This window comes from Ambystoma mexicanum, chromosome 7p (genome assembly GCF_040938575.1).
Source record: "Ambystoma mexicanum isolate Mex_15411 chromosome 7p, UKY_AmexF1_1, whole genome shotgun sequence".
NCBI classification, from domain to species: Eukaryota; Metazoa; Chordata; class Amphibia; order Caudata; family Ambystomatidae; genus Ambystoma; species Ambystoma mexicanum.
Window position 1 is genome coordinate 611,126,787 of NC_090939.1, and position 24,541 is coordinate 611,151,327.

Here is a 24,541-nt window from a genome sequence, read left to right on the forward strand (position 1 = left end):
AATTTCCATTTTCCCGATCCTGGGAGGAAAGGCGCGCGTTTTTGCTTCAGTGTCTTTGTAATCGCCTAGAAAGGCTATAAACAAGGCTGGAGCCAGCGGACATCCTTGTTTAACTCCTCTTTTCACCTGAATTTCTCCTGACAGTGCACCTTGGTGGTTTAGTTTTACTCTCATAGTGGTGTCCTTATTGAGGGCCATTATTGGTTCCAAAATTGATCCCGGACATTGCCACCCTTGTAACTTTGTCCACAGGATGTTGCGGTCGATCATATCGAAGGCTTTGGAGAGGTCGACGAAAGCCAAAAAAATCTTCGGTGCTCCTTCTTTGACTCTTGCTTTCAGAATATTCAGCACCATGAGGTTGATTGTTGTCGAACCCTTTTTTTGGAATCCGGTTTGGAGTTGATCTCGTGCCGGACTGATTTTCTCCCAGACTCGAAAATGTTCCAAGAGGCGAGTGGCAAATAATTTGCCCAAGATGTCCAGCAAAGCTATGGGCCTATAGCTTGCTGGTTCTTGTCTGGGGCCCTTCTTATAGATAGGAACTATGACTGCCTTTAACCAGGAATCTAGTACCATCTTTGTTCTGGCGCATAGTGCGAATATCTTTCCGATCCACTCAGCCCATTCCGCTGGAGCTGATTTTAAGTCTGCATTGGTCAGCCCGTCCGGGCCTGGGGCTCTGGAGGTTTTCAACTTTCGTATTGCGGTTTCAATGTCTTGGATCTCAGATAAATCAACCCACGGGGTTTCCTGGGTGGAAGTCGTTTCTTCCTTATTTCCTGGCACTTCGTCAAATTCAGTCGTGAAGTAATCGACCCATCTTTCTTCGGCTACCGCATTTAGCATAGTGGCTGTGTGCATGCGCTTGTCGTCTTTTATAAGTGCCCAAAATTCGCTTTGTTTTTTCGCGGATAGTTTTGCCAACATCTCCTCTGCATCTCTTTGATATTGGAGCGCTTTATGTTGTCTGAGCCAATTTTTATATTTTTTTTGCTCACTGCTCCAGTTCTCCCTGAAGGATCAGGGAGAACTGGATATGTTCTAAATTTTGCCATAGTCAACCCGTTCTACTGATCCAATATATAGTTTTGTGTTGCATAATACCTGAAGGATCAGGGACTATATTGCAGGTCTACCCCTTTATTTTTTCTTTCTCCCTGGAGGAAAAGTGCCAGGGGTCGGAGTGCTCTCCTTTTCTGTAGGGTGAGTAGTGAGAGGCCCTGGTAAATCTGAAGTGGAGTGCCCTGGAAGGTGATATCCTCCCATTGGCGGCTGATCGCTGAAATTGCCTCTTTTACGTGAAGAAGTGGACCCTGGTAATAACATCTGGGGGGATCTGAGTCCACCCCCCGGCGCGGGCGTAGCCTGTGGGTCCGTCTAGCAAAGCTGAGATTTATCCAGGTCCGGGAGTAAGGCCTCAAAGAAGCTCCCCAAGTAGTCCGTCAGCTTGTTGTCGGGGACGGAGGTTGGGACCCCCCCAAATGCGGAGGTTGTTGCGACGTGCCCTGTTTTCAAGGTCCTTGTGTTTAAACTCCAGGATCTCGCATTTGTGTTGCAGGGTATTAATGGATCTCTGCATTTCCCCTAGAGAGGTAGTGTGATCCCGAGTCTGGTCTTCGACTTCTCCGAGTCTCTGTTCGACCTCTGTAACCCTCTGGTCTGTCTGCTCCACTTTGGTGGTAAGTTCTGAAAGGCACGAGCGGAACTCTGACTTAATGTCCGCCATGAAGGCTATTAGATCCCCTTTAGTAGCGAGGGCTCCCCTGTCCTCTTGTGGTTTCTGTGGGGTCAGTTTAGGAGGATCTTGCTTCTTATTTTTATCCGGTGCGGGGAACATGGTGGATATATCCATGCCCTTGCTAACTTTTGATTGCCTGGACATGCTGGTTGTGCTGGGCGGTCTCGGCCGGAAGAGTCGCGGAGGGGACTAGGATTGTAGGCGACGACCCCAGGGGTGAATATCGCTCCAGGCTCCCTGCTTGATCTGGTCCCGAAGAGTCCAGAGAGTTGTTGGGGCAGAGGGTCGTGTGCTTCCGCCGCTAGCTGTCAAGGAATATTCGAACGAAGCAGAGAAGCTGGCGGGGAGCAGCCGTTGCCCCGCAGTGTTCCAGGTCACTGGGTGGGTGGATGGGCCGGGGCGCCCCAGGAAGTGGTAGGGGGGGACCTTGGGTGATTGCTGGGGGCCTCTGCCTCTTCAGCAGGCTAGGTCCGGTTCAGGACGCCTCGATGTGTGCGTCAGGGCCCCGAGTCTGCTTAGGAAAAAGGGGAGGGGAGAGGGTTCCAGCACCCCGCTCCCAGCCGAGCAAACGAGCCCCCGAAAGATGCCCCTGCCGTGGACACCAGTTGCCACTGGCACGATCCGGGCGGTTCTATGCTGGCGGGTTTGCGGGCCTCTGAGAAAAAAAGTCAGGCGTCCATCCACTCTTCCTCCTTGGCACTCCACAGCTTTGTCACCGCGAGGCACGTAGTATGCTGCTAGGCTCTGGTGTGGCCGCCATCTTGTTTCCTTCGGCTGGTGACGGGGGCAGGGTTCGGTGGCTGGATTCGGGTAGAACGGTCCTGCGTTCGAAGATCATGTTGGGCCAGGTTGTGCTGTGTAGGTTCCGGTCGCCTTAGATGTGTTGGCGACCCGGTAGCCTCAGCGGAACCGCCAGAATTTGACGGAGGCGGCGGGCATCCCACGGGTGGCTTCAGAGGAGCGACCACATTGATGGCGCTCCAAGCCACGCCCCCAGTCAGATGGTGTTTTAAAGAAAGGTTTCAAATAAAACTTTTGAAAACGATGTTTCTACCAATTAGTGCATGAATTGCAGATCGGTCTCAAATCTCGGCTTCTCCACATAACCAAAGTGTGTGCTCCCGGGGAAATCCTTTTATCTCACAATGCTTGTTCTGCCAAAATTAAAGTCCTGCACTGTCTGATAAGTCAAAAAAAGCCTCACTCCTGATATTGCCACATAGGTCAATATTAACAGTGACAATTAATATACTATACTTCAAGTTTGTCTCCTGCTCTACTTGTTTTTAATTCAACTTCACATGTACATTTGCATATTAAAAGCGTATTCTATGATTTCATTTTCTGAAATATCACTGATGTCACTATTTATGCAAATAAGGGGGGGCACACATCTTTTGCCACCCAGTGCCTCACAAATCCTAGGGCCGCCCCGAGCGCAACCCACAAGACTAAGCACAGATCAAAAAAGATTTTTTTTTAAGGTAGGTCTGTAAACCAGATAAATGTTGCACCAGGTAAAGGTTGCCCCACTTTTCCACCCCTATGCTATCTATGATGGAGAGCAAGTTGGTGCAATTGGTCTCACCCGCCCTGGACTTGAGGGGCTGTTGGTACTACCAAATGGTCCTGAATGCAACCGTGTGCGCGCAAAATGGGCGGTATTTTTGAAGCAAGGGTCATGGAATACATTCCTTGGCTTTTGCAACACATCTCAGTGAGCCAGTACCGGGGATAGCTCTTTTATAACTGTAAAAGCTGTTTCCAACTGAGGGCAACATTGTTGCCAGACATTATTACATGAGCGCTTGCCTGTGTGCAAACCCCACTGTGGAGTATCCCGCAAGACTCGCAAGAGGCGCTGCGCTCCCTCTGGGGTTGAGATTGATGCCGCCTACGCTACTCGCCACTCGGCCAAGTACAGGACGCACATGCGATCCCTTCCGCACAGCATTGCCCCATCTCCGTCTTTCTAACTATGCTTCCCCTCCCCAACCCCGCCAGCCGCATTTGATCGTCGGAGAGCCACCGCTTCCTGGGATTACAGAAGCAGGCTCTAACAGACCTGGGCTTTGATCATTAGAAACTCGTGAGAATGCAATACTCGCATTCGGGCTCTCGAGTGCCACCCCCGCCGCAAATCTGTACTTGTTTGTAATTGCGGGTTTAAAGAAAAAACACTCCCCTATTATGCCTTGAACATTTCGCCAGTTGTGCCTCATACCTTTTAGGTTGCGAGAAACCAATTCGAATAGCAACATGGTAGTTTCCTGTGTCGTAGATGGAATATCAAGCTGTCTGTCCTATTACGTTTAGGTACACTAGAGGCACTTTGTGAGATTAGAACTAAGTGGAGGTGACTAGGTCAAATTCAAAAAGTGTTCTTTATTGTCCTTTTCAAATTATTCAGTTGAAATATATGCCTGTATACTTTGCTAAATGTGTTCCTGCACCTGCATATTGCCCTAAATTCCCCACATTCCTTAGTGTGAATTTCCTTAATTTCTCAATTTCTTATGTGTCATATTTTTGCAGAGCGCTATTTATTGTACCTGCACCATTAGGGTGGACAAGGAATTAATGTATTGCTCACTTGATTAAACTATCCACAAATATGTACACTTGTGAATGACTTGCACTCTCAATGGCTTTACAACCAGCCTTGTTATTCTATTACTAGGTATTGGCTAAAGCACTAGGGTTGCCAGATATGCTCACCTCCTTTTGAATCATATTTCTCCATCTGCAATGCACACTACTCTGACCTTCCTCACAAAATACACCGGCTTTGACCCGATGCCGAGATCAACACAGTACTTGACGTGCAGGGAAGGAACACTAGTACCAAGCCTGAAGGATGTTTTACTTCTCTGTAGGAGATAGACCCTCTGGCCAGGACAGGGAAACCAGTTGCGCACAGCCCTCTGTGGGAACAAATCAAACCAGCATTTAAGCTTAAGAAAAGGTTTGTAGAAAAGTAGATGGGGCACGCTTCACCTTGTTTAATTAAAAGAAATCCAGTTTAAAGTGCGACCTGCTGCATTGTGTTAAATTACTGGTGTGGCTCTCCACAAACTAGCCCCACTGTGAGAATGACAACAAAGAAAACCACCTCAGCTCTACACCGATTCAAGGATGTATGTTCACCACTATTGGTGAGATCTTCAGATAGAACATCCTCATCTCTCCTGATAAATTGAGCAAAACTCCTGTTATTACGGCTTATTTCTTTATTTGAACCTGGACATCAGCACGTGTTTCAGTTGTATACTAAAGCTTTTTCAAAGAAATACTATCAATTATTTTACATTTCTACAATAAAAGACAATATACGCAGACATTATTTATGCACCAGAACAGGGATACTCATTATACGACCTGGGGCCCATTTGAGGCAATACAGACCATTTGTTGTTCCGACTAATATGAAAACTTTGACTCTGTTGCAAAATGACATTGCACTCACTCTGCTTTCTAAACACTCCACAAACTGCTCAAATCTCGTACTCTTGCATAATCAATTCTAAATGGATAAACAGGAGCAGCAGGTAATCAGAAATAACAAATTGAAAACAGAATTGAAATCCGACCTTCCCTCCCCAAACAAGAGAGAAAAACAAATTTTAAACCCCGGCAATGCTAAAAATGACACTCGGAAATGGATTAATAAAATAATTAATGTGTGCAAAAACCTTGAAACAAATACTATTCCACACTACAGCAACAATGCAAAGGTACTAACAATCACAAGCAATGGATTAGCAAGAGCATACAGTTCGAAAATGAGTAGAAGTTTTTTAAAACATGTTGCAACAAATGACACGTTGGAAATTTAGCAAACTTTGCAATGCCCGCCTGAAATTACCCAAACGGGTTTTAATAAACACGGGTGAAATATTGTAAATCGCAATGCGGTTTTGTGTTGGGGTGTAGCTATAGATCATAGCTACAATATGGAAGTGAAATTGGGTCTCTAGCTGGTAAATTGAGTGAGATATGCAAGATAGAGGTGCGTTTTGAGCAAAATGGAGCAGTGAAAAAGGAAAGGAAATCAGTTTTGACAAGTGTTAGGCAGAAACCTGTGCAGTTCCCTTATGGACCACTGCAAAAAGTTTAAGACTACAGGTGTTAGCAGTAAACCCAATTGGTAGCAGTCTGTACCACCCAGATTTACCTGGTAGCTGTGGCTGAGCAGTCGGACTTCTCTCAAGAAGAGTTAGGCAGTATATAGAGTATGCACAGTAGGTACAAAAATACAGTAGCACAAGCAAACACTGACCAGAGCTTTGGTATAAAAGTATATAATTATTTATTTAAAAACACACTTGTAAACATAGACTGGCACTAATATGTCAAGCAAGTTCAAACACAGTCACTAGAAATATATACACCTCCCTGATTAATTATTCGACAAGTCTTAGGAAAAGAACACCACTTATTATCAACACAGAGGTGAGCGCTTAACCAAGATGGCACTCCAATAATTATTTAAAAAGGGGGGGAAAAGGCAGAATTAGGAAAGCCCACAGTACCAACACTTTTAAAGAACCACAGCAAGTCAAGAAAGGCAGGGTCTACTGTAGAGCAAAAAGTTCATAGGCCAGGCCCACTCTTGGAGAGAGCAAGGCGGAATGTGCCCAAGATCACACAGTTGAAGTACACTTTAAAATTCTTTGCAGATAATTCAAAAAGGAGTTAGATCAGTTCAGAAAAGTTAGTTAACAGGTCCCAGGTCACCCCAGGATAGAGAGTCAAGGATTTACGGGACACCTTGACCAGTCTGTTGCAAGGGAGACCAGGCGGGACACAGTACCTGAAATAGTGAGAAAGTTCCAGCGGGGGCAGTTGTTCCTGGTAGCGGGTGCAAGTTGGTGCTTTGTCCAGGGGAAGAGAAGATCTCTATGTGGAGGAAAGCTGGAGGTCGTTGCACTGCCAGGGAAGAAACCAGCCGCAGAGTTTCCCGGTTAAAAGGTACTACCCTTTTATTCGCAGTAGTGGTAAAGTGTGGCTATCCGGCCGCAGGGGTGCTTGGCATTGGCGATTCGACCACGAGACGATCCAGGAAGGTGAAAAGAGGGCAAACTGGTTAACCCCACCAGCTTTAAGGAAGAAGACTCTCCTGGAAGAAGATCTTCTCTGTCGTTGGGAAGTGGTGAGTCGGTTCAGCAGGGCTCTACCGGTGGTGTCGTTGTTGCAGGTCGGCTCAGCTTCGCCCTCTTCGGATTCTTTAGGTCCTGTGGCGACTACTGAAGTTCCAGTCCCCAAAGCCCTGCTTTTATGCAGAAAACCCCCATTCATCAGTCTTATCTGTCACTCAAAAATGCTGGCTCACCACTGGGCCAATAACACAAATGTTTCATTTTGAAGGGGATTTTTGGCTTTTGCAGCAATGGCAAGCTCTCCTTTTCACTTGATTCCATTTATAGGTTTCAGAACGCACTGGCATACTTTTTCATTGTGTCTCCTTGTTCCATTTTGCCTGAAGTGTGCTAGGCAGGATGGTGCAGCCATCTCTTTATTGCTGCCAATGCACAGTTTTGAGGTCCTGGTGCGCACAGGAGCCAGCGCAGCCCGGTTGCTGTTTCTTGGCAAATGTAGCTTAGTGATGTGAGGCAATGCCGTTGAGTGGGTCAATATATCCCACAATGGACACTCGCTTGCAGAATACATAACGCACCCACACACTAACCACTCCTCAGGCGGTGATCCCAACTTGTAAATAGTACCTCCTGGTTGGATTATAATGTCAGTTTAGACTCTCAAAACTAAAATATAAATTCACAAGTGGATCCAGCGATGACTCAATGTACTAGCGCTATGCTTTCTTTTTTATAGTCTTTGGGTTTATAGTCTTTTATCTGCAGTTTTTATAGTCCAGACTGTTTATGAATCTTCTTTTGAGCTCATATCTGTTTTCCTTTAGAGCTTGTACTTTAAGCTTGGAGGAGTAGCAGGAAGGAGCCAGTGGCAAAGGAGTGATAGCAGAAATTAGCCAATGCTGGAACAAGGATGGCAATGTTGTCCTTGATAGTTCTCAAGGAGCAGGGGAGCACCTGTCTGGAAGAGATGTTCATAGAGAGGACTTGTCTAGAGACCTCATCAGGTGATATGGGCAAGAAAGAGGAGAGTTGAAGGGGACAGGGGGGCCAAGGGAGGCCTGAAAGATAAGGGAGGGGTGTAGAGGAGAGTGAGGACAGGATGTCCTGAGTTTTGGGTATGAAGTGAGAGGCAAGTGCAGTGCAGATGATCAGGGATGGCAGAGGAGAAGTGGGGACTGCCGTAGGATTGGCAAGTTCCTTGCAGATTTTGAACAGTTCAGCCATGATGTTAGTGGCCCCAGAGAATTGGATATAGGCCTTCTTCGAGCAGATGGAGAGTCTGTATTGCCTTTGGAGCAGGCGGCAGGTCAGTCTGTCAGCGGATGTGCTCGAACACTGCCACGTCCGCTCAGCAGCTCTGCACTTGCGTTTCAGAGAGGCTAGGTCGAAATCATACCAGGTGTTGCACTTGGAGGCAGGCTTCATGCAGGTACTCGTAAAAGGGCAAGGATGTCCAGAGTGTTGGAAATGGAGAGGTGAAGTTTAGCAAGGGCTGTGGCAGTGTGAGAGTCCATGGCCACAGTGGGAGAGAGAATGAAAGTGGTGGCAAAAACACCAACTGACACTCACTTCATCAGTCGAATGACAGAGAAGGAGTCTCGCAGTTCGGGCAGAGGCTTAGCCGGGGACCCAAGAGATCCAGGTGGGAGGACAAGAGAGCATGATCAGACCAAGAGAGATGTGCAGTGAGAGGGTTGGAGATGGGGATGTCTGCTGAGATGAGAGCATCAAAGGTGTTTCTGGCTGAGTGCGTCAGACCAGAGGGCAGAATGGTGAGGGAAAGAGAGTCACAAAGGCTGCAGAAGAGTGAAGAGGCAGCATCATGAGGAATCAAGGTGAATGTTAAAGTCTCCAAGGAAGAGAAACTTGGGGGTGGAGGAGTGCGTTGCAAGCTTTATATGCAATGGAATGGTTCCTATGCACATTGTATTTTACACATATCATGTGGCGGATGGATCACAGGATTTGCGTGCGTTTTTTCACGACGTGCCTTTCCATGTTGAAATCCATGAATGTGGTTGGAATGGGCAAGCGATTGCTTAGCCATGGCCCGTCCCTTAACACACCGATATTTTCAGTCTGCATGTTCGCCCCCTACTTGGGTCGCTTTGTAGGCCCAGCCCACACTCTGCGAGTGGATGAGCACCTTGCGTGAGTCTCCCAACAGACACGTGCCAGGCCAGTGCGAACTCCATGCAAGTCCCGGAGAAGTCTTGCGCAGTCGGTTCCATGAATCGACAAACGGGGATTAGCGCAGATTGGCACGCATTTTCCGCACAGATTATTCCATGAATCAGGGCCTATATCTCAAACACGATTGCATAATATTCTTAACTAAACTAAGCAATGGATTTACTAACTTTTTATCCATCAGCCATACACTGCCAGCCGTAATGCTAAAATGTATCCTTTTAAATCCTTAACATAAAATAAATTGGGGGTCCTAAATTTGCTGATCTGGGAAAAGTGCCAGTAAAAGTGCTGGTAATTCTGCCACCGGTTGCCATGGGGGTTCACCGTTTTACCTCTAGCCAATAGTCGGAGGTAAATCAGGCCCCCACCGGCAAAATCAGACCGTATTTCCGGCTCCAGTGTTACCTGTGTCGGAAATACCAGCAATCCCTTCATGGAGTCCTATCGGACTCAATGGAATGGGGACTGCCCTTTCCACCACTGGTAATACTGGGATATCAGGCGGTGGAAACGGTAGGTCAGTTTGCCGGTATCCCGCCAGAATTACCGTTGGGATACCGGCATATTTATAATGACCCCCACAGTGTCTTAATGTTAACTGCTTTTATTTACACAGCAATTTACCTTGGTACTAGAACTGTGATAGCAGGTTTCACGACCAAGCTCTAAACCATTATGCTACAGCTCACTCATGGAAGATAATTATGCTACCTAATCGGTAAACCACCCATAGTAAATGAAAGGGGAATTGGTATGGCCACTCCGCCACTATCAACAAATCATTAATCTTAAACAGGTCTGCCACAAACAAGACAGTAAGCAGCTTGCCCATCAGCTGCTTTAGTCCAAGCATCAAAGTAACCTTGTACCAACTTAGCTTTTGCAAAGCAGCTGCAGATATCATGATTTCTGCACTGCTTGCTCACTGTGCCAGATCACCACAACAGCCCATACGTTCATAACTTCACCCCCTTCACAAGGGCTGGAAGCTTGGAAGGAAGATCCTCCAGTAAAATGTGTTGCTGGGTGCTGAGAAAAAAGAGGAACTGAGCCCATCCTTTTTAGTTTGGGTTATTAGGTGGTGCTAAAAGCGCTACCTTTAAAGCCGAATTGTCATTAACATATGAGCTTCAAATATGGGCTTTGAATGATGGCCTGTAATGCTTTTCCAATGGAGATAACATTTGAGGAGGGATACACAGTTGTAATCCCTCCCATTACCTGCCCCTAGCCAATGTAATCTCTGTGGCTTGGATGACTGTCTCTAACTAAGGAAGCTCTCTGGAAGCAAGCCAAAACTAGCAGCCATCTTTGAATGTGAAAGATACCGTGCATCTTCCAAATAAAATGATACATTGTTTAAAATAGCTAAAGTAATTTGCATTTTGGGATCTTGTTTTGATTTGCAATGAAATCATATTAAATTCACCATTATTACAAGTATAGTACTCTTGAACCCATCGTCCTATGATAATGCACCACAGTAAAACTGTTTTATTTTTTAATTTAAGATTCTAGCTGAATGAACTTTTGTTAATATATAAAGGCAGGTTTCCCCAGATATAGTCAAATCGGCCCCCAAACACCACTTTGAAATGTACCGCGCACATCTCCTGGCCGACCTGCCAAATCAACTGCTGAATTAGATCACTGAAAAGGGATACTATGGCGGTCACATGCATACCGTCCGAATCCCAGGCATGGGTGGCTGAATGGCGTGAGTGACCGTCCCCCAGGCACAATACATATTATTAGAGTGTTTAAAGGCTGGAGGAAAGTGGCACGAAGCCCTGTGTTAAAAGCTGAATTGTATCACTTCCCACTGACGCACAAAGCTTGAGCCTTGAATACTATTATTCCATGAACTTTAAAGGGACACTGTAAAATAACTTGAGTGCCTGGAGGCTATTCAGTCCACAGCAAGCACTGTGCTGTAGGAAGATGCCCCAGGCTCTGGATGAGTGCTGCTTGTGTTGTAAGACTGGTGTTAGGAAGAATTCTCTGTTTAGGCTGAATTTCCTAACCTAGTGAGTCCCCCAGCAGCTTTGCTGGATTTTGTGGGGTTTATTTTTTTCTCCTGCCAAGAGTGAGACTCTTTTATCCTCACTCTTGGACATGACTTGAGAGTGTTCTCTGTGACTTACTATGTGCTTATGGGCTGAGGGGGTAATTTTCCCCATAGGCCATCATTGGTTTTTGAATGTGTGTTACACAGCACCCTCAGTGCAGTAACACAGGGGTGCCTTAGAGACCCCCAAACATAGACTCCACACCCTGGGACTGACTACTATCTCCCTGGGTCTGTAAAGTCACCATTGACTTTACTAGTCTTAACTTAGGAACCTAACCAGTACAAACCATCTTACTGTGGAAGTACTGGTAGGGGCAATTAGATTGCCCCTGGGTCTGTTGTCGAGGGGGTACTGTCCCGTCCCCCCTCGCCGAGTTCTGGCTGGTGGCAGTGGATACCACGGAAATATTCCACCGGAATATTTCCCAATGGGATTTCCCATTGGTTTTTGATGCACCACTTTTTGGTGCAATGTTAAAGATACCGCCGGTTTATTTATTTAATATAAATTCACCGGTTGGGATTTTTTGCCGGAACTCGCCGCCAAAATGGCGTCTAGGTTCTTCACTTCAGTAACCCTGAGCCCGAGTCGAGCCTTTGTTCCACTTTTGGCGGGCTTCTGCACAGAAGCCCTCCAAAGTGGTGCCATTCTGTCTGGGTACCACAGGGGGTGTGGGAGGGGGTTTAGGCACCCTGGACCGAGTTGCCTTGCCAACTCAGGTCGCACTCTAGTGTGATTGGCCCAAGTGGTGAGCCACCCCGCTCACCACTTAGCATGTTTGAGTGACAGCTAGGCTGTATGAATGGGGGTTTGCTGCATAAAAGCAGGGTTTTTGGGACTGGTTCTTCAGAAGTCGCCACAGGACCTAAGAAGCCGAAGAGGGAGAAGCCAAGCCGACCTGCCAAGACGACACCACCGGTGAAGCCCTGCAGAATCGTCTCACCACTTTTCCCGACGACAGAGGAGATCTCCCGCCGGAGAGTCTTCTTCCCTTAACTGGTGGGGACAACCAGTTGATGCCTTCTTTTCGCCGTCCCGAAGCATCTCGTGGCCGCCTTGGCTGTGCCAAGCACCCCGGCAACCGGGATACCACTTTTTACCTCAACCGCGAAAGAGGGATAAAAATCCTTTGTGACCGGAGAACTCCACGGCTGGCCTCATCCCTGGTAGTGCAACGACCTGCAGCCTTCCTCCCCGTCGAGATCACCTCTTACTCGGGACGACGCCGCGACTTGCACCCACTACCAGGAACGACTACCACCGCTGGAGGAATCTTTCCACTTTTAAAGGTACTGTGATCCGCCCGGCCTCCCTTGCCACCGATTGTACGGGGTAGATTTAGCCCTTGGCTCTCGAACCTGGGTAGGTCTGGGACACCCTAACTAAACTTTTCAGAACCATAGTAAAACCGTTTCTACTCACCTGCAAAGACTTGTGACATTGTGTGATCTTGGGCACATTTTTTGCCTGGCTCCCTCTAACGCGGGCCCCGAACTAATTCCCCTTGTTCCACTATTGACTGTCTTTGCCAACCTTATGTGAAAAGTGTTTTACCTAACTGCTCTCTTTATTTCTGCCTTTTCCCTCCCTTTTGGTAATACTTGTTGGAGTACCATCTAACGTTAAGCGCTCACCTCTGGTTGGAAATAAGTGGTGTTAACTTAGAATTGTCCAACAAACGATTAGGGATGTACATATGAGTAATAGTAACTGTGTTTGACTTTCTTATCTTTTCTAATGTGTTAGTGTAAGTTATGAATGTACCTTTAATAAATAAGTTTATACTTTGACACCTAGCTCTGGTCAGTGTTTGCTTGTGCTATTGTACCTCTGTACCTATTGTGTATCCTCTGTATACTGCCTAACTCTTCTTGAGGGAAGTCTGACTGCTCAGCCACAGCTACCACAGTGAATCTGTGCGGTGCAGACTGCTACCAAGTGGGTTTACTGCCAACACCTGTAGTCTTAAATCTTTTGCAGTGGTCCCAGAGGGAACTGCACAGGTTTCTGCCCAACAACTGGATTATGTTTGACCTGTTCTGACCGACAGGACCCCAAATTTAACCGCAAATAATAGAGGTGCGACACACCCTGCGTCTGTCAATACCCCAGATACTGCACCCGTTTGACAAAACACACTTTTGTTTTTAATGTACAAATGTATTCTACGAATGCGTATTCACCATTCAGATTCTTAACTTGTTATTCACCACCGGTTTATGCCTCGTAAAACCACGCCTAGCGCTGCATGGCACGATCAGCAGTCATCTGGGTGCTGGAACTCGTTTGAACCCCCAAAGACCAAGGTGTGTAAGAAGCGTCAACTGGCGCCTCTTCCTGATGGAACACAGTGTGTAGAGTCACGGGCAGTAAAGATACATGCACAGGGGTTGGCCTATGCTGCACTCAGACCCTACACGTTCTCCAGCTTTGCATTTCTTTGGGCTCGATTAGTCGTTTTGGCTACAGTGCCACCTATAAGGTAAAACTGTTGTCTTGGAGTAGAGCTAGGGAGACATGGCATATGAGAATGTACACAAACCTTGTAGTTGTTGTTTGGTTATTTAACCACCCTTTGACTTTCCATGGCAATGCTAAACCCTATTACCATTTGTATTTTGTTTATTTATAGTACGCACCCTGCCCAAGGGCATCAGGGCGCATGTTTATAATGCGGTTGCAAGTTAGAATAATAGGTACATTACATTTATACATATCTACATCGAGGATAGGACAATTGCAGGGAGAACAGAACAGCTCATAATATACAATATGTACAGTGTGCAGACAGTTTACTGCTGACTATTGCTAGCTTACTGTGTGGTGGTCAGGGCAATCTGATCATAAAGCCATAGTTTGGTTTTATTTTTGAAGGATTGGAAGGCAGGAATATTTCTGAGAGCATTTGGTAAGGAGTTCCACAGCTTGGCTGCAAGGACTGGGGAAGGTTGAGCCTTTGGCTGTCTGCATCTTGAAGCTGGGAATGCTTAGGGTGTGAGCCTGGTCCGCGCGCAATGGTCTGGTTGCAGTGTGTTGCCGGTTTTTTGAGCTTTGTGTGTTGAGGTGAGTGCTTTGAGGGAGATGCATTGCTTAATGGGTAGCCAATGCAAGTTGCGTCTGGTGGAAGATATGTGGGAGCGCCTGGGAACATTGAGAGCAGCCCTTATGGCATTGTTCTGCGTGACTTGGAGTTTATCGATAAAGCATTCCCACCCCTACCTGCCCAAAAACATCCTCTTCCGATCTCTGAGGTAGCTTTTTCATGCAGTAACACCAAACCTTGTGCTCGAGTTGTTTGCCACTGCTTTTTTAAAAGCTACTCTCTGAGAGTTAATGGCTTGACTGGTGCAATAATGCTACTGGTATTGTAAAAAGGCCTTAAGCAAGTGTCCATTCAGCACTTAATGTAAAAGCAGTATGTGTGTTCGCTGAAATTCTGTTAAAAACAAGCATTGACAAAGTTAACAGTGTTGGCTTGTCTATGGGCATTAGCAAGGCTTTTTCCAAGCACTGCTGGTACATGCCCAGGTACTCGCACCATTTTGATACCATTAATGGCCATTTAATACCATTTAATACCATTAGAACAGTGCCCGACAAATGCCTATCCCATGCCTACCCGATTGGCATTGCCAATGCTTGCATCTCTTTAAATGGTAGATGGTACATGCATTCCTGACAGTCTCCCAAATAAGAATGTTCCTGTGTTACCTCAGCCCCTGTGCCTCCTTCCTCACCAGTCTTTGATTATGACTGACTTCTCAGAAACACTTGCCTTGTTTTTAATATCTTTAATAAAACCAAAACTTTTCCAGGGCCTCTCACATCTCCTTTACTCCGTGGATACAAATGTAAATGCTTGAACCCTGCCTCATAGCACTATATTTGGTGTGTACACAGCTCTATCTGCTCTTTTACCCTCTCCCGTAAACTGAGGGTATTCATGCGTTGCAGGCCAGGGACTGTGGCCAAGGCGTAACATCCATACTATGGGCGGACCATGAGGACGCATGAAGGTGCAGTGCCTGCCATACTTCAGTACATTGTCACACTCTGTTAGTGATCCACTGTTCCTGTAAGAGGGGTCCCATGCCTTCTTTTTTAGTTTTAGTTATTAGGTGGTACTTTAGCAGCACCTATAAGTCGAAACTATTACATTGGAGTAAAGATAGTGAGAAATGGCATATGAGGAGGGACACAAAGCTTGTAGGTGTTGTTTGGTTATTTTCTGACCCATTGACTGCCCAGGGCCATGCTTATCCCAATGGCCTTTCCTACCCAGTTCCTGCCCCTCCTAAAACACCACCTCCTGGAAACTCTTTGGGGTAGCTTTTTCAAGCCTAGCCATCAAAATGTGTGCTTGGAGTGCCTGCCAGTGTTTTCCAAAGCAGTCTTCTGAGAGTTGATTGGAGCTGTAAGTATGCGTCTGGTGTAATGCAAAATGTAATAACCAGGTCTACCTTCAGCCACCCTATTTATAAACACTATGCATATTTTGTCTTGTATGTAAGTATGAGAAATTTGCCAGGGACTGCTATTAGATGCCCAGGTGCTCCCACCATTTTGCAGCTGCCACTATTGATGCCCAGTTAAGACCACGGAGGCAGTGCCTGTCCCATGCCTACACAAAAGCCCAAACCATTGACGTGGCCAATGCTTGTTAGAAAGGTGCTGCTGGCTGGAAACTATTTCTCACTGCCATTGCTATGTTGTGGAAACAAGAACACACACACTCCACAGCCAATCTCAAAATGCGGCGTACATCACTAACACACTTCAATCCAGTCAGGTACTACTTACTCGCACAAAGAAACTCCTAATTCACACAAAAACACCAGACCAAAATTCCAAGGAAGTAAATGGTCATTTTAAATGAAAACATAGCCACACTGTTTTTTTTAAATTTTAAATTCTCTTTTAATTCAAAATAATAAACATTACATAACTTATAACTACAATTGTACAATTTTTAGTCCACAAAATAAGTAAAATACCTTTTCAAAAACATTAACAGGCAGCGGCCGCCATCTTGGAAAATTGGCTGCCAAATTCAATCCACAATCTGAATTGATGGAACAAGTGCAAAAGAGATGTCGTTTTGACCTGGAATGGGTGGGAACTAGCGGGTCATCCTACAGATGGTCGTTCAATGGGTGGAAAAATAGCCAAACACCTACATCCATCCTCATATGTCCTCTCCATTCCAAAGCCGTCAAGCCTTCATTCCCATCTCCATTCTGAAGCTCTCATATCCATGACAATAGTTTTGGCTTTAAAGGTATCACTTTCAGCGCCACATAATAGTCAAAACCAAAAAACGAACATTTCTGAAAAGGTGATTTTTTAAAAATGTGTCAGCAGTCCAAAAAGTGTTTTCGTTAGAATTGCCCTATATTTCGTAACACTAAACAGATACAATTTGTAAAAGAAGAGGAAATGGGAAAATGGGCCTAGAGAGCAATGCTAAAGGTAACTGCCATTTTGAAAAAGTGACTATTGAGACCCCCGGTCTTATATAATGCTTTTTTTTTGTAGTCCGTGGTTGACGATTGGATTGAGGCATACAAAAAAGACCGGGATGTAGCCCTTCTGGACCTCATAAACTTTTTCATTCAGTGTTCGGGATGTCAAGGTATTTTGTCATGTTCCTTTCCTCTGGTAATATGCATTTTCTATTCATTATCCAGGACAGTGTAGTTAAATGTGTTTTCCACTGTCTACATGTATATATGTACTCTTCTTGATAATGCAATGAATTCGGTTATTTTAGAATATGTTAAGTTATTCTATTATGCTGTGGATGTTAATTTGAGATATGCACTTTATGCTCCATTGCTTATGTGGCTGTTTGTCTATTAAACACGTTATAAAATGCTGAAACAAAAACGGATATCGTGTTTGGCCTGGGAGATTATGACTCCACTAGCTCTGCCTGCCTGGATAACAAAACCACATTGCCAGCGCAAAGCGCGTGTGATTTGAGTATGATTGGGAGTGCAGTCGCAGTTGGGCAGTTGGGCAGTGAGGCAGCACCAACCCATACATCGGTGAGTGACTTTGTGAAATTGATAGCGTGCTTTTTGATACACTAACATTTGATTTGCCGAAAACCCGGCTTAAAATGTATGCCCTGCAAAGTTTATTGTGACTGTCTGACAAATCTTTGCATCAACACATGCTAGAAATGGCAAGCGCGCTCTCCGTATCTGCCTGTCTGGGAAAGAAGAGGGGGGGCTGGGGCTACAAGCTTAATCAGGAATGATGGATGGTACGACGGTCACTAATTTAAGTGTTTACAAGTGTTCAACGTTTCCACTTGAACTTTGTAAAAACACTGTAGTGAACATCAAAGTAAATTTTCAGGAAGAGATGAATACCCCAGTTTGAACTACAGTGACGGATGAGGAGTTATGAATAGTTAAGGTGAAATAATCAGCCATCATCCTCTGGTGTCCCCTATATTTTATACTGAAGACGAAGGGTCTGACATTGAGGCATCTAACCTCTTGTATGCATCCGCTCCTCATCCCACGCAGAAGAACCGTCTTGCCTCCCCATTGCAGTCCTTGGAGGCAAATAGCCAAGGCAAGACCAAGGCAGCCTTAGCTGCATTGAATCAAGTAATTTTGACCTTTGCAAGGCTATATGAATGCATTAAACCTGAAATACATATGCACACAATTGTTTTGCGGCCCATTCAGAATAAACTGGACCTAATTAGTAAAGAACCAGAAGTAAAGGAAGCTTTCAAGCGTGGAGCCTGGGATGGGGTTATCAGGCCTTTCCCAAGCTATTCAAAGGGTTCAAAGATCTACGGGACTGACTCAGGAATCGACATTCAGGAGATTGAAAATAGGGAGATCGTCATTTCTCTGCCTAGTTGTCCAAAGACCCCTTGCATGGATCAACATTAATTCAGTGCTCCCCGGTGAAGCAACCAAAGGCTAAGAGTAGCAACAAGGAAGAGGTACCCAAGAAAGTCTCACAGAAACGAAAGAAATTGTTATAAATTTAGACAAGAAGACCAAAAATATCAAGTCAAAAGTACAACAACAGACAATCTTGACGTACATTTCTAGGGAATCTTACTATTCCCGAAATGATAAACATTTGTAACATTAATAATCAGGGTGGAGGGATTCTCAGTATTCCCAAGTCCATGAAAGGGATTCATGATTGTTTTTGAGGGTGACCACGAGGGTGATGTGTCGGTGGATATATTAACAACAAACTGCGCGCTCCCATGACCCACTTATGCGGCACAAAATACGGTTGCTATGCAGTTTGGGGGTGAAACCATTACCTTAGGGAAGAACAGTGTACTAGTAGATAAATTAAAGGGGAATGATGGAAACCTGGAAAATTGTGAAATATTACCTGTGAAAAAGGGGTTTTATGTCCCCGAAAAAAAATAATTTCCACCCAATATGATTCGAAAATTGGTGAAACCCAGGTACTTTGGTCATTTGGACCTAGCTTGTGGTAGCGTCCTCCCGCCAGGCTTTGGTTTATCCTGTCATGATATGGTATCTGAGTTTCCCCTGAGAAAAGTGGCAAAAGAGTACTACTTAAAAAAATCCATGTTCACGCAATATGAAACAATCACAGCAGATAAGCCCTTGAATAACCCTGACTGCGGGGAGGTTATTGCTTCTAAAATGAAATATTCACCTCACAAAGTAATGGAAGTAGGTAGTCCGTGTGTGCCTCATAAGGCCCAGGAAGCTCGTACTAGGCCACAAGTCCTTTTCTTTTGGGGAAAAAACCTTTCGTACTCGAGATCAGATTTGGTGGTTAAAAGTAAAGCAGTAGATGTGGTTGAAAAATTGTGCGCTAGAAGGTCCGGCAGGGGGGAGGAGAAGGCAAATAGTCCGGTTTCAGGGAGAGACGCAACTTGCAAAATCTTGAGGGGAGCCAAAGGAGCAGAAAGGTGTGAAGAGGTCAGGAAAAAATCGACTCCCGGGAGAAATGACGTTCCTATAAGAATAAATAAAATGATTAATGGACCGTTTAAATTCACATTGGAAAGTGTGTTTGAGGACGTGAGCCGATTAACTCTAAACAGATCCAGCATTCTAGCAATACTTCTGGAATTCCCTCATTTGAACATCCTCTCCACTAAAAATATTGAGAGTGTAATTCCCTCACCTGTAAAGAACAGATATTGTAACTTTTAGTACAGTTTCAAGACTGGTGTATGTCCCTATATTGAGGGAAGTGCAATCTTTGAGAGAGCTGGGCTTTATAGTAGGCAAAGAGAAATGAAATGGGGAAGGCATGGACAAAAATCTTCCTGCATGCAGTTATGAGGTGGTAAGGAGGGAGAAGGGAGGTGAATATCAGTGTGACCATTTTGCGGGAAGCAATCGAAGGTTGGGAAGGTTGTCTGTGCCTGCTGGCTGAAGGCCCATGTTCCCGCTTCTAAAACATGGGCCCATAAACCAGTACCCAACTCCCCTATATCCTTCTCTTCGCCCCATTGCGTGAATCCTCTTCCCATTTGGAAATAGCCCCCTAGTAGGTACCCTCCCCTTTCAGCCAGGTCCCCCAGTTGCTGCATCCCCCACTGTGGGGCGTACAGTGGCAGCATTTAACCCCTCAAGCTGTTGCACGTTCCCCACTGGGAACCCCACTGTTGGGCGGGAGCCACTGCGGCAGCATCTGGTGCCAGCACAGGCCCTTCCATAGTATACCTAGAAAGCTCCTTCTGAACCAGCTTGTTCTCCGCCTTGGCAGCATTGTCTGCCGTCTGCCTTTCACTCGCCTGCTTTCTCTTACAGTAGTGTACTATTGTTGCTTGTATCTCTGGCCTTTCCTTCGAGTCTATTCCTGCTATTTTGTCTAAAGACGCCTGCTCATCTGATGGTAGTCCTTTAACCAGTATGTGGTAAAATAGTGGTTTAAATTCATCCACGGTTTCTGCATCTCCTGCGTCCAGAGCGCCTGGACCTGTTTTATATACTCTGCTGGGTCTTCATCTGACTTCATTTTACGAGACATGACAGCTCCTAAGTCTGAGTTGTCCGGATACATGTTTCTCAACGCCTCCACAAGTGAGCCTGTTATTAAACAGCGCCAGTCATGTGCGCTTGTGCTTAACGCACCCCTTTATACCCCGCCTGTTCCTATATCTTGTCCCCTTGTTCTCCTATTAATTGCCGCAAATAGACTTTTCATATCTCCTATTGCTAAAGTCACTCCAGCAGTCTCCTCTTGAGGGCTTATATCCACTAGGGCAAACTACATATTTAGTTATCTCTGTCCATTGTCTGCCATGGTACGCAGTGCAGGTCTCCTTCCATTTCTGTAGCAATGGCATCTGTGTCACCCATGGGCCTTTCTCTACCCTCCCCACCCCTCGTAACCCGTGCAGTTCCAGTCTGTGCCTTCTACCTCCGATTGCAGAGGACACTTGATCAGTCCCTTCTCTGTTCCTCACTTTCTCCTCTCCTCCTTTGCTTTTGCCCTTTTTTCCCCTTGGTCTCTGGCATCCATTGCTCATCCTCCCAGTCGCTCATTATCTCCCCCTCTTCTTTCTATTCCGCCAGGACACTGTCCTTGTCCCCTACTTCTGTCTCCCCATCTTCCCCGTCCTTTGCTCAGTCATCAATTTTAAATTGTATCCTCCCCGAAGTCCATTTTGTCACCCCCCACTGGTTCCCCCCTCCGTCTTCCTCCAAACCTCCTTTTCTATTACTCTCTCTGCTTCACTAAACAGTGCGCCTACCTGTTGCTGTGTGCTCTTTGCTACATCTGCCAGGTATTTCCTCTCTACCCTGTCCTGTGCTTCCCTCCTTTGCTTTCCTCTCCTGTCCTTTTTCCCTTGCCCACCCTTCTCTCTTCCTGGGGACACCTGCTGCAGGTTTTATATCCTGCCGCAGGTCTCAGCACTGGGTATAGCCCATATGGTGGGATTGGGGCACTAAGTTCGACCCCTTCTTTTTTAACTTCTGCCGTAGTGTGCTCATCCTTTTTCTCCTTGTTCAACTTCCAGAGGCCCAAAATACTCTGCCTACTCTTCAACTTCGAACCCTTGTATTTAGTTAAGAAAAATGAGAACATATGTTATATTATTCTGCTATCGAACATTCCCTCCCCTGGCCATGCATAGAAACACTGTCCTGCAGTTTCCCGAACCCATTGAAAATTATACTCTGATTCCATCGCAATATTGGGGTAGCTTTTCACACTTGTGATCAAGGGGTCTATCTCGAAAAACTATTATTCGAAGGGATTGTGTCCTCCGACGTATTCCTCATCTTAGATATCTCCTTCCAGCTCTGCTGGCCTCGGAAAATGTTTTCTCTAGAGGGCGCTGCGCGTCGACGTCCTCCGAGTCGATGTCCCTCGACAGCCGCCGTATCGACGTCGACGTCATCCTGCCTATAAAGGCCGCGCGCAGCGTCAGTTGCTCAGTTCTGTTTTTCCGCGCTTACTCAGTGCCTCGGAATACCGTTGCTCAGTTCTTGTCAGATTAATCCTATTTACCTCGAGTTATTCGATCCGTACTCGATGGCTTCCTCGTCGGAACCAACAACTCCTCGATCCGGCTTCAAAAAATGCCGAGATTGTGGAAAAAGGATGTCACTGACTGACCCTCACAGAGTGTGTCTGTGGTGTTTGGGAGCTGAACACCATTGTTCGGAGTGCGAGGACTGTATGTCCATGACAGCTAAGGCCCTGAAGGAGCGTAGGGGGAAGCTGGAGAAAGGTAAGACTTTTAAAGCTTCTTCTTCGTCGACGAAGTCGAGACACTCGTCTCCTCGTCACCATTCGCGCTCCAGGTCTCGGAGTGGGTCCCATCACTCCTCGAGATCGAAGCACTCGAAGAGGAGACGTCGAAGATCCCCTTCTCAGTCTTCCTCTTCCTCTGTTTCGCCAAAAAGAATCCCTTGCCCCACGAAACATAGTTCCCGGGCTGAATGGGAGGAATTCCGCAAAAATATGATGAGCGTCTTCGAGAAAGCGGCCTCGACCCCCTCGAAGACTGCCGAGAGCGATGCTCTGGTCGAAAGACCCGAAGGTCAAAAACGCCGCAAGCCGCAGTACCCGGCGAAGGAAACCTCTCGAGCGCGTCTCGAACCCTTGAGTAGGACTATGACCTCCAAACCTTCCTCGAAGGTTCCATCGACGAGGGTTCCGTCGACGCTGAGGTCGGTGTCTTCGACACACGGGTCTGTCGACTCGACGCCAGCTTCGACACCGGCGTCGACGCCAAGAAAAGTCACGGTCACGACACACCCAGTGACTATCCCCAGGTCCTCGATGACGATGGCTTCGAGATTGTCGAGTAGAATCCCAATTCTGTCGAGGTCATCGAGGCCTCCGCCTTTGTTTTCGACGCCACGCTCGAAGCCTTTGACGTCGGCGTCGACGACATCGACGTTTTCGAGGCCGATAATGACAAGTTCGGCACCCTCTGCCTTGGAAATGGGATTTACTCCCTTTATGAGTTCAGAACAATTGAGAACTATTTCCTCAATTTTGGAAGAGGGTGAATTGTCTGAACAGGAAGACACATTTGAGTTGCAGGGACCTGTAACCCCAATTAGAGAGGAATTTTCCTCTGAAGAACGCAGGTTAAAGGATCTTCATGATTCCTTACATGAGGCAAGTGGGTTAGGCACTTCCCCTGAAGTGGAGTTTGCTAGGCCAGACCCGGGGGAGCATGCTGAAACCCCCTATAGAGCCTTAATGGCCAGGGGTCACAGAGTTTATGGGGTGGTCTGCACCTTCACAATCTTTCCAACAAGATGACCTCACGGATATTCTTGATAAAGGCCCACAGGAGGATCCTGTGGTGCCTTTCCATAAAGCTCTTCAGAGGAAGATTATGACGAACTGGGAAACCCCAGATGTCGTCCCGGCAGTAAATAAAAGACTTTCTACAAAATACAGGGTATCCTCTACAGACCCGGAGTTTTTGTCAAAACACCCATCCCCAGAAAGTCTGGTGGTACAGGCAGCATTTCTACCGATGTCAAGACGGCTTATCCTACCGTCCCACAGGACAGGGACGATAAAAAATATGATGCTATGGCAAAGAAAGTTTTTTCGGCAATTAGCATGGCGTTAAAATCTGTGAATGCTACTTGCACCCTTGCTAGATTCAGCCATACACTTTGGGAGTGTGCTTCTACAGCGGCTGACTGCATCCCGGAGGGAGAAGAAAGGGAGGCGTTCCTGAATATCATACAGGACGGTATAGACGCTATGTGCGAATCCCTCCAGACGGGCATTGATTCGGCTGATAGTATCAGCAGAGCAATGGCGGCAAGTACAACAACCAGGAGATTTGCTTGGTTGAGAAAGTCTGGTTTTGCCCCAGATGTGCAAGCCAGGCTCTTGAACATGCCATTCGATGGCTCTTCTTTGTTTGAGAAAAAGGCGGATGACAGTTTAGAAAAACTGCAAACTTCAAAAGCAGCAGCAAAATCCCTAGGCGCTGCAATCTGTCAGAGACCTTTTCGTCCCACAAGAACCTCTCCTAGAGGCAAGTCTTTTCGCTTCTACTCCGCATTCGGAAGAGGTAGAGGACGACCGGCTCAAAGGGGACAAAGAAGAACTACCCGAGGTGGACGGGGTAGATATTCAAAGGCCGCAGCAACAGCAGGTGCCTCTTTACCATCGGCATCGGCATCTGCATCAGCCGCCCCAAAACCACTCTGAGGACTTCCCTCACAGGACACCTGTAGGAGGCAGGTTGACTCAACATCTGGCGGAATGGCAGGCTATCACGTCAGATGCTTGGGCATTGGAAACAGTTGCCCAAGGTTACTGCCTGCCTCTCCTACGCATACCTCAGAGTCATCCACCGGGGATCAGCTCTCAGAAAGCTCCAGATCCGCTCCTCTTGCAGGAAATTTTGGACCTGCTAGAGAAAGGTGCCATAGAACCGGTACCTGTAGCGGAGAGGAACAAGGGCTGGTACTCCCCTTACTTTCTCATTCCAAAGAAAGACAGAGGACTGAGACCCATCTTGGACTTGCGAGAATTGAACAAATTCCTCAGAAAAGACAAATTCAAGATGGTCACTCTTTCTCAGATCCTCCAGGCCCTTCAGTTCCAGGACTGGTTGGTATCTCTGGACCTTCAGGACGCTTATTTCAATGTGCCTATCCATCTCAAACACAGGAAATACCTGAGGTTCGCAATTGGCAACTCTCACTATCAATTTCGAGTGCTGCCATTTGGGCTGACCTCCGCCCCGAGGGTCTTCACCAAGTTAATGTCGGTAGTGGCGGCAAGTCTAAGGAGGGAAGGGATTCATGTCTACCCCTACCTGGACGATTGGTTGATCAGGGCTGTCTCTTCGGAACAAGCTCAGATCCAACTAAATCACGTGTGCCACTCCCTTCACAGACTGGGCTTCTCCCTCAATTTAAAGAAGTCACAAATGATACCATCGCAGAGACTCCAGTTCATAGGAGCGATCC

At 46.5% G+C, this 24,541-nt stretch overlaps 1 protein-coding gene across 5 annotated transcripts in view; it reads left to right on the forward strand.

Annotated features, from left to right (window-relative positions):
• LOC138526199 (cohesin subunit SA-2-like) overlaps positions 1-24,541 on the forward strand; it is a 2,217,157-nt gene that overhangs the window by 213,192 nt on the left and 1,979,424 nt on the right. For all 5 annotated transcript variants that reach the window (XR_011283519.1, XR_011283520.1, XR_011283521.1 and 2 more), the window contains exon 4: positions 16,641-16,737. Coding sequence is in view for 2 of the 5 variants with exons in the window: in XM_069636632.1 (XP_069492733.1) it covers positions 16,641-16,737 (97 nt within the window). In the remaining 3 variants the exon portion in view is untranslated. The remainder of the gene's footprint in view (positions 1-16,640; positions 16,738-24,541) is intronic.